General features: G+C 38.1%; 1 protein-coding gene across 1 annotated transcript; it reads left to right on the forward strand.

The window, feature by feature from the left end:
* Positions 1-1,176: 1,176 nt before the first annotated feature.
* On the forward strand, positions 1,177-15,681 carry LOC114240144 (uncharacterized). The gene is made up of 5 exons (XM_089736861.1): positions 1,177-1,483; positions 1,633-1,774; positions 13,022-13,062; positions 14,418-14,558; positions 15,026-15,681. Exons 1-5 carry the CDS (start codon positions 1,387-1,389, stop codon positions 15,049-15,051), a joined length of 447 nt encoding a protein of 148 aa, XP_089592987.1. The 5' UTR covers positions 1,177-1,386; the 3' UTR covers positions 15,052-15,681.
* Positions 15,682-16,917: the final 1,236 nt, after the last annotated feature.

Genomic DNA, 16,917 nt, shown 5'->3' on the forward strand with positions numbered 1-16,917 from the left:
ATTTACTAACTTATGACTGCTTGCAACAAAAGCTTAGTTTACAGGTCTCCTTCGAAAATACATCTACAGCTACATCACTAATAATATGTTTGGTGTTAAGCCTACTCGTTTGTCATTTATTAAATAAAATTATATACTCGTAATGCTGATAATTTGACTGATAATTTGGTATCGGCAATCGATGTTTTAGTGTCTGCCAAACACTTTGCAACATTTGCGTCAGATACATTTTACAGTTTCTATTCGAAAACGTCGGATTTGTCCGTTTACCTCGCCAGTTTACCCGGGTAGTGTCGGTGACCGATCAAAGCGCGCTGATCAAAGGACGCGGCGGTCCGGTCGAGGACAGGAACCGGTAATTAGCCGCCCTCACTCAGGCACGTACTCTCTACCAGACACCTTCTTGAAGTTTACATTAGAGTTATACAAATATCCCAGTGGAATGAGATTAACGGAACCAAGTCAGGGCTATATAAATAAGGTTTTTATTATTATGATACACCTAATATTTATACTTTCACAGAAACAGGTAGGTACGTACGGTATGGGAAGCTTTAGCTTACTTAAATCCAATATCACATTTAATGTATTCATAGCGCTTAATACACAGATGGTTTAAATGGACTCGAGCATCAACTATATACCACGAAATCATCATCCAAATACGTGCCGCGTCATATCGTGACAGTAAATCAGCGACGGAATCAATGACTGGTCAATAACAATGCATTAAGAAACAAAAACAGCGCGTTATGGCGAGGGGCTCGGCGCGGACTTAGGGTCGAGCTCCGTGTAATGATATCCGATGTAAGATATCCGACGTGTATCGGCGTCCAGCGGCGATCGACGGTCACTCGGTCATTACGGCCCTCGCTCTATGAAATATTTATGACGACTCCCATAATAACGCCGGCGACGATATCATTATACTTTGTGATGGGGGTGTCGGGCGGGGCGGAATTTCTGAAAGCTCCTTACAATTGCAAAGTCGCAATCGTTCGCGACGTAGTCGATGCTCCCGCGAACTTGTAAACGTTTTATGTTAGAAATAATGACGGCGTCGTCCTTGATCACGGGCCGGCCCTGTCTGTGCGCAGACGCGGCGCCCCTGAACTGTCCGTATTAAGTTGTTAATTAGCTCCATAATACGACTTGCAGATGAGCCGAAACTTGTGAATACATAAAGATCCCTTTTTACCGATCGCATGCATTGTGGCCGGCGTGTGCGGCGGCGACCGGTCGGGGAGGCGGCTCCTGACGTATTCGTGCCACCAGCCACCAGAAGTTTGCCTGTTCATAAATAAACGCGAACGGTATTCAACAGCCCTTGGTGCTGTATGCATAACGAATTTGAAGGAGGCAAACTTGGAGGCTCTGCTGACTGGGATGGAGTATAAAATTCAGTATCAACATGCTGGAGGTTTTCATTCGACGACTTGCTGTCGGGCGCGACATATCTCCGCGATAATTAGTAACGTCACACGTAATTATCTATTCATTCGCATTTAAATAATACTATTCGTAGTGTCAGTTTGTTTTTATAGAATTAATTTGATGTCGCGAACGTTGGTGAAGTTTGGTACAGTGAATCTTTATGAGTAATAATTTATGTAAATGAATGTTTTACTGTAGTTGTGAAGGTGCAGTGCTTATCGCGGGTGATAGTCGGTGTTAATGCGCGGGTTGAGTGCGTCTCGTCGGCCATTTTGCGGTTGCTGTCAGCGCGATGTGTGGTCCCGTCCACTAGGCGGCGTGCGTGTCGCGTTGTCTCACGGTAATATGGCCGCCAAAACACGGCTGTTTTGAATATTTTTGCATCGAATCTACAAAGTTTTATCCTTTATTCTGTTTTGAAGCGAGGGACTTGTAAAATTATAATGTTGAAGCTTAAAATTTAATACGTTTTATTATAATTTAAATAAACTTTAGTTTAGAAAATAAAGTTATTATGGAGTGAGTGAATTTTAGTGAAAGTATTTAGAAAAGTAGAACTTGCTTTAATATATGAATATTAGCGTAAATACCAGCCGTGAATCTCTAGTCAAATATTTAAAATCTGAACTATAATTCAATATTTCCGGAACGTCGCCTGCAATACCTGACTCGTGTTAACATGACGTCACTGGGATATGTCACGCGCCTGACATGTCATTTTCCGCACTAGCGCATATCCGCAGATGCAGAGCTAACGTGCCACGAAAATAGTCACCGGCATATTTAGGGTTAAATTTCTGTAACTAATATTAATGGAGGTACGATAAAAATGCATATTTTTCGTTTTCAATTGTTTAAAGTGACAAGTGCCTTCAAATATCCGAAACAAGTATCAATATATACCTAAAAACAAAATTTTATGTTTTTTTTGCTTAGATGGGTGGACGAGCTCACAGCCCACCTGATGTTAAGTGGTTACTGGAGCCCATAGAGATCTATAACGTAAATGCCGCCACCCACCATGAGATATCGAAGTCGTCGTGGCCTAAAGGATAAGACGTCCGGTGCATTCGTATCGAGCGATGCACCGGTGTTCGAATCTCGCTGGCGGGTACCAATTTTTCTAATGAAATACGTACTCAACAAATGTTCACGATTGACTTCCACGGTGAAGGAATAACATCGTGCAGTAAAAATCAAACCCCCAAAATTATAATTTGCGTAATTACTGGTGGTAGGACCTCTTGTGAGTCCGTACGGGTAGGTACCACCGCCCCGCCTATTTCTGCCGTGAAGCAGTAATGCGTTTCGGTTTGAAGGGTGGGGCAGCCGTTGTGACTATACTGAGACCTTAGAACTATATCTCAAGGTGTGTGGCGCATTTACGTTGTAGATGTCTATGGGCTCCAGTAACCACTTAACACCAGGTGGGCTGTGAGCTCGTCCACACATCTAAGATATGAGTTGTAAGGTCTCGGTATAGTTATATATCTCTATAGTTACAAAGTATTTTATTATTTTTATAGTTCAAAACTTACTTGTTATTGTCATCGGGTTAGAGTCCTTCCACAGTGCATTTCCAGGAGCTATTTTTTGACGGAAATTATCTGTCTTTGGAATGATTTTCAGAAAATATCTACTAACTATCATAAATGTCAATGAGGAAAATCACCTATTTCTTGGTCTTTCGGTCGAAAGTTGAATAATTGATAGGAAAGAAATATAGACTTCGATAAGCCAAAAGTCTTAGATACGTATAGAACGATAACAAGCCATACTACTCCTTTACTGGGGCTTTACGACAGATAATTCAGTTGAACGAATAAATCGCAAGAGTGGTGTGGCGCCGCGCCTCGAGCCAGTGATCGACCGCTCCCGACGAGAGGATCCCACGGTCATTAACACGTACAGGGGGTTTGCGAATTGTCTTACTGCAAGTTTTTCTTACATCTATTAATTCGGATTATAACTAAAGATGTTACATAATACGTACCACGTTTTTGCCACTTACTATTGCTATTAATGGTGGTAGGACCTCTTGTGAGTCCGCGCGGGTAGGAACCACCACCCTGCTTATTTCTGCCGTGAAGCAGTAATGCGTTTCGGCTTGAAGGGTGGGGCAGCCGTTGTAACTATACCTTAGAACTTATATCTCAAGGTGGGTGGCGCATTTACGTTGTAGATGTCTATGGGCTCCGGTAACCACTTAACACCAGGTGGGCTGTGAGCCCGTCCACCCATCTAAGCAATAAATAAAATATATAAAAACCTTACTATCCGGATTTGGAATGAGCTCCCCTCTACGGTGTTTCCCGAATGCTGTGACGTCATGCCCTTCTTCAAACGAACCTTGTGAAGAATGCTTAACGGTAGGCAGCGGCTTAGCTCTGCCCCTGGCATTGCTGGCATCCATGGGCTATGGTAATCACTCAGCATTAGTTGAGACATATGCTCGTCTGCCTCCAAGGAGAATAAAGAAAATTAAAGACACGGTGTGACGAGGACCACCTTCCAGCTATTGCTGCTCCATATTTTTCCGTGGTACGCCTATTCGATCCTATCTGTTGTAATTTTCCCCTTATTCCAATCTTGAGTATAGTGGTGGAACATACTCTAGGCGTGCTCTCATTAATTGAATAAAATTCCTATGAAACGAAGACCTCATCCTCATGTCTCAAAATAAGATCAGGGGCGAGGGGTAGTCACACATAATGTAGCCCTAAACTAAGATTACGTATTAAGTAGGTACTACGAGAACCATAGACCTATATACATACTTTATAAATTATAAATATGTAGCAAATATATCTCAGACGGATGTTTGCCGAAGTAAGAAGCCTTCGACCACGATGAGTATTCGAACAGAGATTTAACTGGAATTCAATAATACCAGACTAGGACATCAGTTAGTCAAGTACGCCAATGAAAAGTTTTTTTATTATTTATAGCTTAGATGTGTGGACGAGCTCACAGCCCACCTGGTGTTAAGTGGTTACTGGAGCCCATAGACATCTACAACGTAAATGCGCTACCCACCTTGAGATATAAGTTCTAAGGTCTCAAGTATAGTTACAGCGACTGCCCCACTCTTCAAACCGAAACGCATTACTGCTTCACGGCAATAATAGGCAGGGTGGTGGTACCTACGAGTGCGGACTCACAAAATGTCCTACCACCAGTAAGACTAGGTACCACCACTAACCACTTGACCAAATAGGCGATTAAGAGTGGAGTAAATTGAAATAATTTTTAAAATCCAATTATATAAAACAAAGTAACAACCCGTACGTCAAATATCAGTAGTTAGCTCGTGATCATTGGATCGTCTGTTTGCAGAGAGCGTTATTATCGAGTAGCGACTTCTCGATCACGACTCTCAAGTAAGGAATCTCACCGGAACCACATTTTAAAGGCTCTGATTGATGGACAAGCTCATCATAACTTCTTACTGGCTTTTAAGTGTGTTTTTTTGGTGGCGTTATTCATCTTGAGATGTTAGATAGAAGTCTTAATTGTGTTGGTATAGTGGCTGGCCTGTCCTTCGAATCGAACCGATGCTTGTTAGCACGTCGTACCTTCCAGGATATCCTTCTGGGACAAAGAACAACAAAAAAAAAACATGTGGCACTCGGGAACTGCCGCGGTATTTTTTATCAACTTATGCAATTATAATTAGACAATGATAATTTAATATTAAAACAATAACAAAAGAAGACCACGCTATATTAAACATTGTGCGAGAGAGAGATGGGCAGACTTTTCATGATGCGCATTCAGTGTGACGTCACACCACGCGCTTATTCACAAATACTACACAAGCGCAACGTGTGAATGTGTTGAACGCGAGCTACATGGTAAGCGGAGTGAAGGGTGTAAGGTTTTTTTTCGTTACGGAATTTCATGATTCGGTCGCCGCGCTCAAGGCCCGTGATAAAAGCTATGCAATAGCTTAAAAAAAAAAGTAATAGAGCCAGCAATTTTCTACGAGCTTTGATCAGTTGCAGATCTTTCGGCCCACACAGTGCTAAATGGTTACCGGGTCTCATCGGTACCAGCCGTGATGTCACACTTTTCTATTGCCCTTGTCACAAACAATTGTCTTATATTGAGGACTGTACAGTTTCCTGCTCCTATAACCTGAGCTCAGTAATTAAGATGGTTTTGCCTAGTTTTGTCAACAAATGCCACACCAAAATATAGACTGTGACTAGGTTTTTAATATTGATAATCTAACTAGACCAAAACCATCTAAACACAGGCGGTCAGTCTTGTGTACACAGTTCACGGTGAACAGATACTTTACGTAAATAAATCTAGTAATATCTACACAAGCAGAGATACTTGTAGAAGTATTTCACGGTGTAATTCGAACGAAACCTGCCGGAGCCGCGTAGCGGGCGACGCTGAATGACATAAATCTAAAAAGAGAGAGAGTGTACAATTTTGTACTTTTTAACGGCCCCAACGCTAAGGAAACCGCATTTTTATTCAAAATAGCCACTTAGTAAATAAAATATGTGTGTTTCTGAAACAAAAAACAGGAACTGGGTGGAGATTGTCCTTTTTTTCCCCGTTTCCTGATGCACTTACTTTTCTTTTGTCTGTTGCTTTTTATTTTTCTATTTAGTTAAGCGTTCGAGGGGTAAAATTTTGTACACTTGAGACTAATTTGGTGGATGAGAATAGAAATATTAAATTTATAGCTATGAACTATGGAGTCATATTATGAGATATTTGTTTTTTAAAAGATAAATTTAGGCGAGGAACGGATGACCTTTTGTTCAAAATAAAATAGGCATTGAACGTGAGTATATTGGCCTATGGTACACGTGATTATGATTGGCTACCATCGCTCAGGGATATTGACAATGACAAGAGTACAGGAATTCTTCTTAATTATAGTCTGCCGTGAAGCAGTAATGCGCTTGGGTTTGAAGGATGGGTCAACCGTTGTACTGCAAAAACTAAGACCTTAGAATTGATGTCTATGGACTCCGGTAACCACTTAACACCAGGTGGAGCGTAATCTCGTCCACCTATCTAAGCAATAAAAAAAATAAACATTAGCTATAGAAGTACATCAATATGTACTGTATGTATGTGTAATCACAAAAAGGGTCATCCTGTTAAATGAAGCCCTTGCCACTTTTAGCCTAGTTTGTAAATAGCAGAGGCAATACAGTTTCAATGAATTTGAATCCCGATAACAATTATTATGTAATTGATTAAATTTGATTTGTATTTAACAATCATTACAATGAACCATTACTTTTTCATACGTAACTGGGATTTTGTGAGGCAAGTAACAATGTAATTCCCGTTATCAAGATAGTAGTTTATGACTTAACGTTTAACTATACAAATCAAAAAATTCAATAACAAGAATCATTTAAATAGTAGTTTGATTAGTTTTTATCTCAAAATTATTAACAACATAATTATATTTGTTATAGAGGTGTTCCCTTTACTTGCACTGGAGTGTATACATTAGATACTTTCCGTACCGAAAATGTTTAGTTGTTAAAAATTAGCATTCTTGAGGTCCCTTGCATTGTTTCAGCTTGAAGCGAGCCCATTAATTTGTTCGGCTTTTATTTTACCCTTAAAATGGGTAATTTGATAAAAGCTCTGCTTTCACGAAAGCTACAAAGCTATAAACACGTTTTTGTCTTCAACAATATAATTTTGCAGTTATTAAACGCATTCGGTTTTCGATTGAAGATACGCATTTAAGATTAATATAATATAATAATATGTTCGAAAACATTTAATGAAACTTGACAGTATGAGGTTAGTTTTAGTACGTTCTTCATCACAAAATGTCTTAAATAAACCAGAAATGACACAAACATATTGTATTAGACGTAATTTTTTCATAATAAAGACTCAAAGTTTCCAAACTATTTGTTTCAGTGCATTAAAAATATACCTACCTCTCTTTCTTTCTTTTATATCAGGGTATGTGCAGGTACAGTTTTCTTTTTACACGCCTTATATTAGCTTCACTTGTATGTATGTTTGTATGTTTGTAACTGTTTCCTTTAGACACGATTTTGACCCACTTTAAACAGCCAGATTTCATTCAAACTTTGTAGATTTATCGAGGACCGATGACAATACACTAATTTGATAAGATTATTTCATTATTCAATTTGCAACATAAGATTTTTGCCAATTTATATAATTTTTTATCTATAGTCGATAAGGCAGGAATTGATGTTAAAGTACTTAATAGTTTTAAAAATATGCTTTTATAGAAAATTTAACTAAAAATGAAAAATATATAATAGTTTAAAAAACAAATAAACACGCTTTATATAAAATTCAACTGAAAAATAGAAAATAAAGTTTTTAGTTTTTTTAAACTATTATTTATTATAATATTATTTCCCTACCTATTCGCTGGTAGCCTATGGGATTATTTTAGCTGGACGTGTGGACGGGTAGGTAAACTCACGGGATGAACCTGAGAGAATTTTCTAACACTAGCCCTAGCAAGAGCAGTACTTCGTAGAATCTAGCACCGGATCGAATTCACGACCCATTAAGAAGAACCGGCGGGAAACTCAGTGGGCTGTGGCTATGAGTGAGTTTCGAACTTTTCATGCCAATCAACGATTTCGACGAGGACGGTGACCGACCGAATCGGAGGGACCTCAAAGCACCGAGAGTGGATTTAGGGAATCGGACAAGACATGCTTAATACAACAGTGGCTTTTTTCGTACTAAGCGATGCGACTATGCCGGGACTTAAAGTCAAGGGCAGGTACTTTAAAAAAAAAAGTTGGCATTATGCACAACTGAACACCGACCTGTCTCGAAATGAGTAGCGTTCTCATTATTACGTCTGTGGTATCATTTAAGTACTTCGGAACAGGTAATCCATTCATAGGCCACCAATGTAAAAAAAATTGAACTACACATGAATACAATTTTGTTTCTAAAATGATTTTATCTAATACTGTTAATCGAGCAATTCTTGTATATAAATATATATTTATAATCTGAATCTCGGAAACGGCTCCAACGATTTTCATAAAATTTAGTATACAGGGGATTTCGGGGGCGATAAATCGATCTAACTACGATTTATTTTCAAAAAATTTTGTTTTATTCGTGTTCTAAATAATCAACTTTATCGATAATTTTTGATTTTTTCTTTAAATAGCCTGTTAATTTTTTTTTTATTCTCTCGGTAAGATCGAAAAATATTATTCATATTTCGTCATTTTATCAATATGCAATTAGTATTTAAATATAATTTCTAAAAAACACAATTTATCAAAAAAAAGCCGAGCGAAGCTCGGTCATCCTCTAGTAATTTATTTATTGTTAAAATAGAAGTAGAAACACGATCATAATTTTCATCTGTTCTTGAACTAGGTGATAAAACCTGTATCTCAAGCAGAAGTGCTCCTCCTACAAAGAACACAACAGCTTTAGGTACTTACATAAAAGTTCAAAATTACTAGACAAAAATTAAAACGATTAACAAAAGTGTAATAATGAAATTAATGTGTTAATATACCCTCTGTGTATGCATGAGTGAATGTAAGAGGATGTGTGTGGGTGTAACCAAAAATATTTAAAGTAAATTTAATACAGTTTCAGTGTCCTTATAAAGTTCAAAATTTGCAATCAATCAAAGATAGAAGATTTGTATTTCTTCTTGTTTAGGGGATATAATATTAAGGTGTTTTAATTTTATTGTAAAGAGCGGGACCTGAAAAGTACAAGAATCTATTGATAAATTTGGTTAGGGAATACTTTTACAGAAATTATGATTGCGTCGCCTCTGAACCAAATTATGATTGTAGATACATATGGAATGTTGTTTTATAAATAAATACTTTCCGGAAAGTAAGCACTTCACACTTTGATGAAAATATGTACAGATTCTGAAAAAAAAATTATATCACGAAAGGCGATCTCCCTCCCTCCCCTCCCTTCCAGCTAAGTCCTCGAATTCGGTCCTCCATGTTTGTGCCGTTATTAAGACCTCCAGGCCATCAACAATGCGTATATGCAGATGAAGGAACAATTATTACATTACGGTTGTACTACCTTACAGAACGGAGTGCACGACTACTAGATATTTCTGCCTCAAAACGTGCCTGATAATATCTTCACGCTCTCTTTCTCATAATACGCTCTGCTACTAATGAAAAGTATCCTCTAGAAATATCACATTCAATTTGACCAGCTACGGTATACCATCAATAGTGCAATCCACTACATGCGAATATATTCGTAGTACCCCGCAGAGAACCACATTTACCGATTTTATACATATATAAAACATAGATCGTGGAGAAGTAAAACTGCTTCAAAGGAATTATCCGTGGGAAAGTTATTCAAACAGAACCAGCAGCCGCCCACCGGGCTGGGCGTGGTCCGACTCCGCCCAACGTCCCGCCCAACCTGAAAATTGTCTTTTATATTTTAAGAAACTTACGTAATATTGTCCCGGGGTGTGGGGTGGACATTTGTCTTTGACAAGCTCTCCCGGGTTATTAAATTTACTGGAGCTTCGCCATCCAAAATGGCGGAATTGTTTATGTAACGCTACAGATTACATAATGCAGGTTTCATGTACTGAATAAATACATTTAGAGTTTAATCAAATGCTCATTTCACAATATACGTTGTGTAGCTTGTAAAGAATAAAATGCCCGGTGTACTCGTATCAAGCGATACGGCTATGACGATGTTCAATTTCAACCGGCGGTTACAATTTTTTTCTAATGAAATACGTACTTAACAAATGTTCACGATTGACTTCCACGATGAAGGAATAACATCGTGTAATAAAAATCAAACCCACCAAAGTTTTAGTTTACGTAATTACAATAATGGAATTGAACCAAAGACCTCAAGTCTCAAAGTGCGTGGCGGCATGCGAGTTGTGGTGCATGTGGGCTCCGGTAGCCACTTAGGACTAGGTAGGCCGTAAGCACGTTCACCCATTAAAAAATACACATAGAACATTTTAGTTGTTCTGAAATAAATGTTTTATTGTTAGCATCATCGCAATAGATTTTTAAATGAGTACATACATAGTAATAACATGAACAATTTTGTCCAGCTACCATCAACATTGACATCGGAGAGGGTAATTTTGTAAAATACAAGGCCGGTTTTTAAATGATATTTTTATATTCAATTCAATCAATATCAAATATTAGATTAGTACCAACACGTAAACTCATTTAATGTTATTTCTTTTTTTTTATTGCTTAGATGGGTGGACGAGCTCACAGCCTATCTGGTGTTAAGTGGTTACTGGAGCCCATAGACATCTACAACGTAAATGCGCCACCCACCTTGAGATATAAGTTCTAAGGTCTCAACTATAGTACGGCTGACCTACCCTTCAAACCGAAACGCATTACTGCTTCACGCCAGAAATAGGCAGGGTGGTGGTACCTACCCGCGCGGACTCACAAGAGGTCCTACCACCAGTCATTTAATGTTAGTCTTAAATAAGGGACACGTGTTCATTATTTTCGTTCATATCGTTTCGTCTTGTCGTAATAAGAAACCTTTAACATAAAATAGCCACTAATTTCAATTCCGGGTAGGCTCACATTAGAATGTAATCTTAAAAAAGTGGCAAATAAAATTCATAACTTTATTTTAATTAATTTAATGATTTATTTCAAGTTCGCTTAAATCGATGTCATTAAGATTTATATTATATAGCTAGTTAGTGGGTTTGTCTTTCCATGTTTTTTTAACTTCAAATTACCAATGTGAAATTAAGTTTTGATTCTTAATATCTTTGTTACAGTGGTCTGTTAATGTGTTTTTTTGCGGAATAGTTGGCCAATCTATGTGATTCTTTCGATATTCGTTCGTGCAATATATGAGCCAATACTTGTTGACTTATAATTTAAAAAAACTTAGATTATAATTATATTTGTGTTTGGACCTGACCATAAATTTGCATACGTGAGCAGCGATGCTCCTTGTACAGAATAAAGAAACAGTAACACTTTAAGATGTTTTCTTCGGTGTTTGCGAGCCGTGGACAGTATTTAGTGTCGTGTTTGTCAAATGTCTTACAGCTCAAACATGCGCGACCAAGAAACTGTATACTATTCGAAACGACAGCTAAACTAAAATGAAAACAATAAATGCGAGATAGAATACACTGAAAAATTAATTTTGAATGTACTTTTAAGGAGGTTCTTGCAGGCAACCTTGCAAACAGAAATAACTATGAACATTTCAAAGATAAATTTTAATCAGGACACTGAAAAAATATTGCTTACATTTTTTATTTCATTGTGTAATGATATTACTGCTACGATCGGTCATTGGTACAGTATATATCAGAGATGCAATTATATTCCTACCTATAGTTAATGCTCATGACTCACCTGGTTTTAAGCGGTTACCGGAGCCCATACCCATCACAGCGTAGCGAGAGCCACCCTTACCGGTAGGCAGCGGCTTGGCTCTGCAATGCCGGGGGGCATTGCTGAAGTCCATGGGCGACGGTAACCACTCACCATCAGGTGGGCCGTATGCTCGTCTGCCTACAAGGGCAATAAAAAAAGCCTTGTTATTGAAGGCTCAATTGCTTTATAATAAAGCATTTGATGGCACTGATGATTGCGTTGCTTCTAAATAGACAAGACGACAACTTCAGTAGGCAATTTATATGAAAATACTTCTAGTGGAAAAGTTAAAGGGTAGAATTAGCACCAACTCCAAACAGCCTGGCTTGTATGAGTATGATAAATTCTATTATTAAAAATACCTATGAAAAGAAAGACTATTAATAGAGATTGCTAATTGCTATTGACCGCCTTACGCGTCCAGGGCGATTATCGTGTATAAATTAAAAAGTGCGCGTTCATTTTGCGCACTCGGGCAGCGCAGCGGGACGTGAGTAAACTTTATTATTACTAAGATCCTGTTCAATTTATATGGTACTCTCTAAATTTGTGTTTGCTGAATTTTTTTTTATTTTTTATTCACCTTTATTTTATATTTTTGTTCTTTCATTTTGGTTAACTACACTATGCCGCTATTAAAAATATTCATTAAATTATATTTTATAATAAGATGTCATTAAGATATTCATAGTGTATTGCTATAGTTTATTGCATATATTTATCGAATACGAACTAAAGGTTAAAATGTACTATCGTGTGATTTTGTTTGTACATATTTATGTAATGAGGGCGAAGTTTCTCGAATGTTCTAGAAACCAAATATTTGTAACCGAGTAACCATATTTTTGCACCTACCGTAAACCATAAATACGAAATTTTAATTATTTAATATAATCGTGCGTTCTGCTATTCGGACCTAAGAAATTTATTCTCCCACCCTCAAAGTTTATTTCTGCAATTACATTACATCATTCTAGAATCATCCTCGTCAAAGAATGAGAGTCCCTCTGATTATATGTGGTGATAAAAAGCCAAGCTGTTTCTCTTCTCAGTAAGCCTTATAATGTTCCCAATATCCACGAACATTGGTGATTAATTACTATCGGGTGGACTGGTCAGCTATTGTTGGCAGGATAATTTTATGTGATTCATCTTTAATTAATTATTTTTTGTTGTTTCCGCAGTGTGCCAGGGTACCCGCGTGCAACGCGACCGCCCCAACATGGTGAGTCCTTACTTTATTTTCTGTGCATTACAATTATTTTCTTATGATTTCACTAAACACATTATACACTAAATAATACCTACCTCGCTTACGAAAAAGATCACTTACGAAAGAAAGTTTATACCGTCCATATTTTTTTCAAGCGAGCAGGTTCAATAATTCTGTTTCTGTGTTCGATTTACGATATGTACAGTGTGTGTGTATAGTGCGATATGTGTAATGAAAATATTTTGAATAAAACTTAAAGTTCTCAAACAAATCATCGTGCCAAAGGAACTTTCTAGAAAATGGTGCAAGATGTTGTCGTCTTTTTAAATTCAATTCAAGTAACTTATCTAGCATAATATATAAATTATTGTAGGGAGCCTAAAAAAATAGTAAGCCATTTTAAATATTTTTTTCTCTGATATGTGACGTTTTAAGCTGTGCATGTGTAGGAGCCGTGCCGAAGAATTATCTCGGCGGCCCTCATGATGTAAAGTGGCAACTCATGGCTCATGGTCATTACAATACGAGTACCTCGGACAGGATTAGTGACATGTCTGGTTGAAGTCTCAATTGTATTGTATGACCTTTTAAACCGGAATGCGAGAGTACTTTGCAACAGAAACAGGAAAATGTTTGTACCTACTCGAGCGGTTTATCAATACATCTACCAGCAGTAGACACCTGGCAAACTCAGTACGTTATATTATTCGGAGAACAACGCCATGCTGTCTATTCTCTGGTGAATGTCTTAACCGCATTTTAATAGCTGTCTACCCTCTCAAAGATATTAGGTTATTTTCTAAGCCACGCATACAAATATTATATTTTTTAATTTTTATTTATTTATTTTAAAAGCAATATCCTTTATTGGAGCTGCGATCAATACTTTGAACCCACTGCGAGCCATTACTTACATAGTTAAGACTACTCTGGCTCTGTTAGCCATCCAGTATCAATCCAGCTAAATTGTATAATGGCCTGTGGGACGGTCACCTATCAGATGGATCGACCTGGTGAAAATCGCTGGGTCACGTTGGATGTAGGTGCCAACAGACCGGCCGCGCTGGACATCAGTTGGAGAGGCCTACGTTCAGCAGTGGAGTGGACAGGCTGAGATGATGATGATGAATTTTTTTTTTTTTTGTTTTTTTTTTATTGTTTAGATGCGTGGACAATCTCACAGCCCAACTGGTGTTAAGTGGTTACTGGAGCCCATAGGCATCTAACGGTTGCCCCACCCTTCAAACCGAAACGCATTACAGCTTCACGACAGAAATAGTGGGGGCGGTGGTACCTACCCGTGCGGACTTACAAGAGGTCCTACCACCAGAGTATAATTCTAGTCATAACATTTGTCATTTCCATAGTGGCTGAGGTCGCGTGGGCCCGGTGCGACGGCCGGCGGCGTCCAGCGACGTCGCTCGGCCTCTGGACTGGCCGCGCTACTGACGTGACTCGCCTCGACGACTCGCGACCAGACAACGCGCATATCCATAATGGGGGACTTTGTAAGACATTTTTGTGACTATATCCAATTTAATTATTATTTATTGGTTAGATGAGCCACCCACCTTGAGATATAAATTCTAAGATCTCAGTATAGTTACAACGGCTGCCCCGCCCTTCAAACAGAAAAGCATTACTGCTTCATGGCAGAAATAGGCAGGGCGGTGGTGGTACCTACCCGCGTTGACTCACAAGAGGTCCTACCACCAGTAAAAGGGTCCTACCACCAGTAAAGGGGTCCTACCACCAGTAAAATATTCTAAAGTACTTCTCGGTTTGAGGACAGTGTCGTAAGAGAGACCACAATAGATCCGCTGCCGATCGCATGCTATACTGATTCTATAGTCACGGCAGTCAATCAAAACCCGTGTGGCCTGTTCTTAGAAACTTTCTCGCTTATAAATAAATATTACATTCACCACTTAATTTCTGCACAATCTTATTTTAATATTGCCATTTCTATTTTCAGATTTTGAACTCTGGATTATGTGGTAAATGACGAATTAACGTAAATAAATGTTAAGACAACTAACAATATGACTAGATGATATTATTATAGTTGTTTATTAATCTCCTATCCTATGGCCATTCATCAAACGACGTCGTGTTAAAAATTCCCATCGCGTCATTCGTCGAACTTTTAAACATTGCACGCATTGACAACCTCTATAGTTACATATAACATCTTTATAGCGGTATATTTGCATGTAGTTTAAGTTAAGTTCATAGTGATATGTCAATCGATCTTAGTTTTAGGCATGGCTGGCAGAGTCGCGAGTAAGTTCACTTGTAAAACTCATCGCCAATACTTTTCCGTTACTTTAGAATGTTTTTTTGTTTTGAATTCTTGTTCTGGGAGCAAGTTACAAATCAAGATCTACGCGATAATAAGTTAGCATTCCTTGTCAAACGTTTAGCATTTAAGACTTAATTGTAGTTTTACTGTTTATTTTTTAATTAAAATGTAATTTTCATTCGCAACAGTCAGCAAATCCAGTATATAAGAGCGAAACCTTTATCTTTTGTTGTTGTATTAATTTAAGTTTATATTCTGAGAGTGTTTTTGTTACGTATAGTTTAAAACCTTACTTTTTCATATTATTTTTAAATACATTTTTTTCTTAAGATACCAGTTTTATTTACCCACCCAGAATATAATAGTTTATTTCTCTTCGGACTCCCCTTCCCCTTTGTTCATCGTAAAAGGAGACCAAAAAAAGCAAATAAAATGTAATAGCTATTGTCGACTTTAAATAAGCCCGAACACTAGACTAAAGCATAGATTTGGATAACCAAGTGTAATTATATACACTAGTGTTCCCGCAGTAGTCGAAATTAGACTATAATTTTAACCTTTCTCAATTTGACTATAAGCTTTAAGCAATAACAAAGGTTGACAATAAACAAAGAGTATGTGTGTTGTTTTCTTTATTGATTTAAAGTATTTTTAATGTATATTTTATACGTGTGGGAAATTTCATACTTCTCCGTCCGCGCAATTTTCGTAAAAAGGGGTAAAAAGTTTTTGCTTCACGTATTAACATATATAGAGAATGCCAATTCTTTCAAGAAGTCTCACATTATTTGATAAAATAAACTATATTTAATGTTAATAAAACTGACATTATTTAGATTGTAGGATTTGAGTATTGAGTAAACATTACTGGGTGCTGTAGAGGCGCTAATATCGCCCCTAAGTGTCGTGCCGGCGCCTTTGATCCCGCGATATTGACTCTGAACCGTATCTCATTTGCACTGAACACACTGGACGATCTTTCCCAGTGTTTTTTTTTTTTACATCAGAGGCTCGTGCACGAGCGCCATTATTGTATTTTATTTCGCTGCCACCACTGTAACAATGTTTATAGGCGTCGAATACCACGCGTTTTAAGTATCGGTTTCATCAAAAAAAGACTGTGCTCTTATTGTTGCCCTTGTATGCAGACGAGCCACCCTATGACCAGTAGTTACCGTGGCCCATGAGCGTCAGCAATGCCAGTGGCACAGCCAAGCCGTTGCCTACACTTGAATACTCTCCGCAAACCTCTCGCTTGAAGAAGGACATGCTTTAGCACTCAAGACACACCGTAGAGGGGAGTTCATTCCAGACACGGACGGCAAAAAATATAAGTAGAAGCACACTCTGGGAGAACGCAGTGGTTCTGGGTAGGAAGGGAGTTTGCTCCGGTGGCGAGCATGATGGGGGTGAGAACGAAAGTCTTATCTTCACTCATTTCGTGACTCATTCTGGTCCCTTGACGAGATGAGCGTCTACTGATAGTTAGTCGAGGTATTCAAGTAATTTAGTGAGATTGCTTAATTCTTTTTATAATTATATCTATTTGTAGCGGCCTGGCTCTG

This window comes from Bombyx mandarina, chromosome 22 (genome assembly GCF_030267445.1).
Source record: "Bombyx mandarina strain Sakado chromosome 22, ASM3026744v2".
Classification (NCBI taxonomy): domain Eukaryota; kingdom Metazoa; phylum Arthropoda; class Insecta; order Lepidoptera; family Bombycidae; genus Bombyx; species Bombyx mandarina.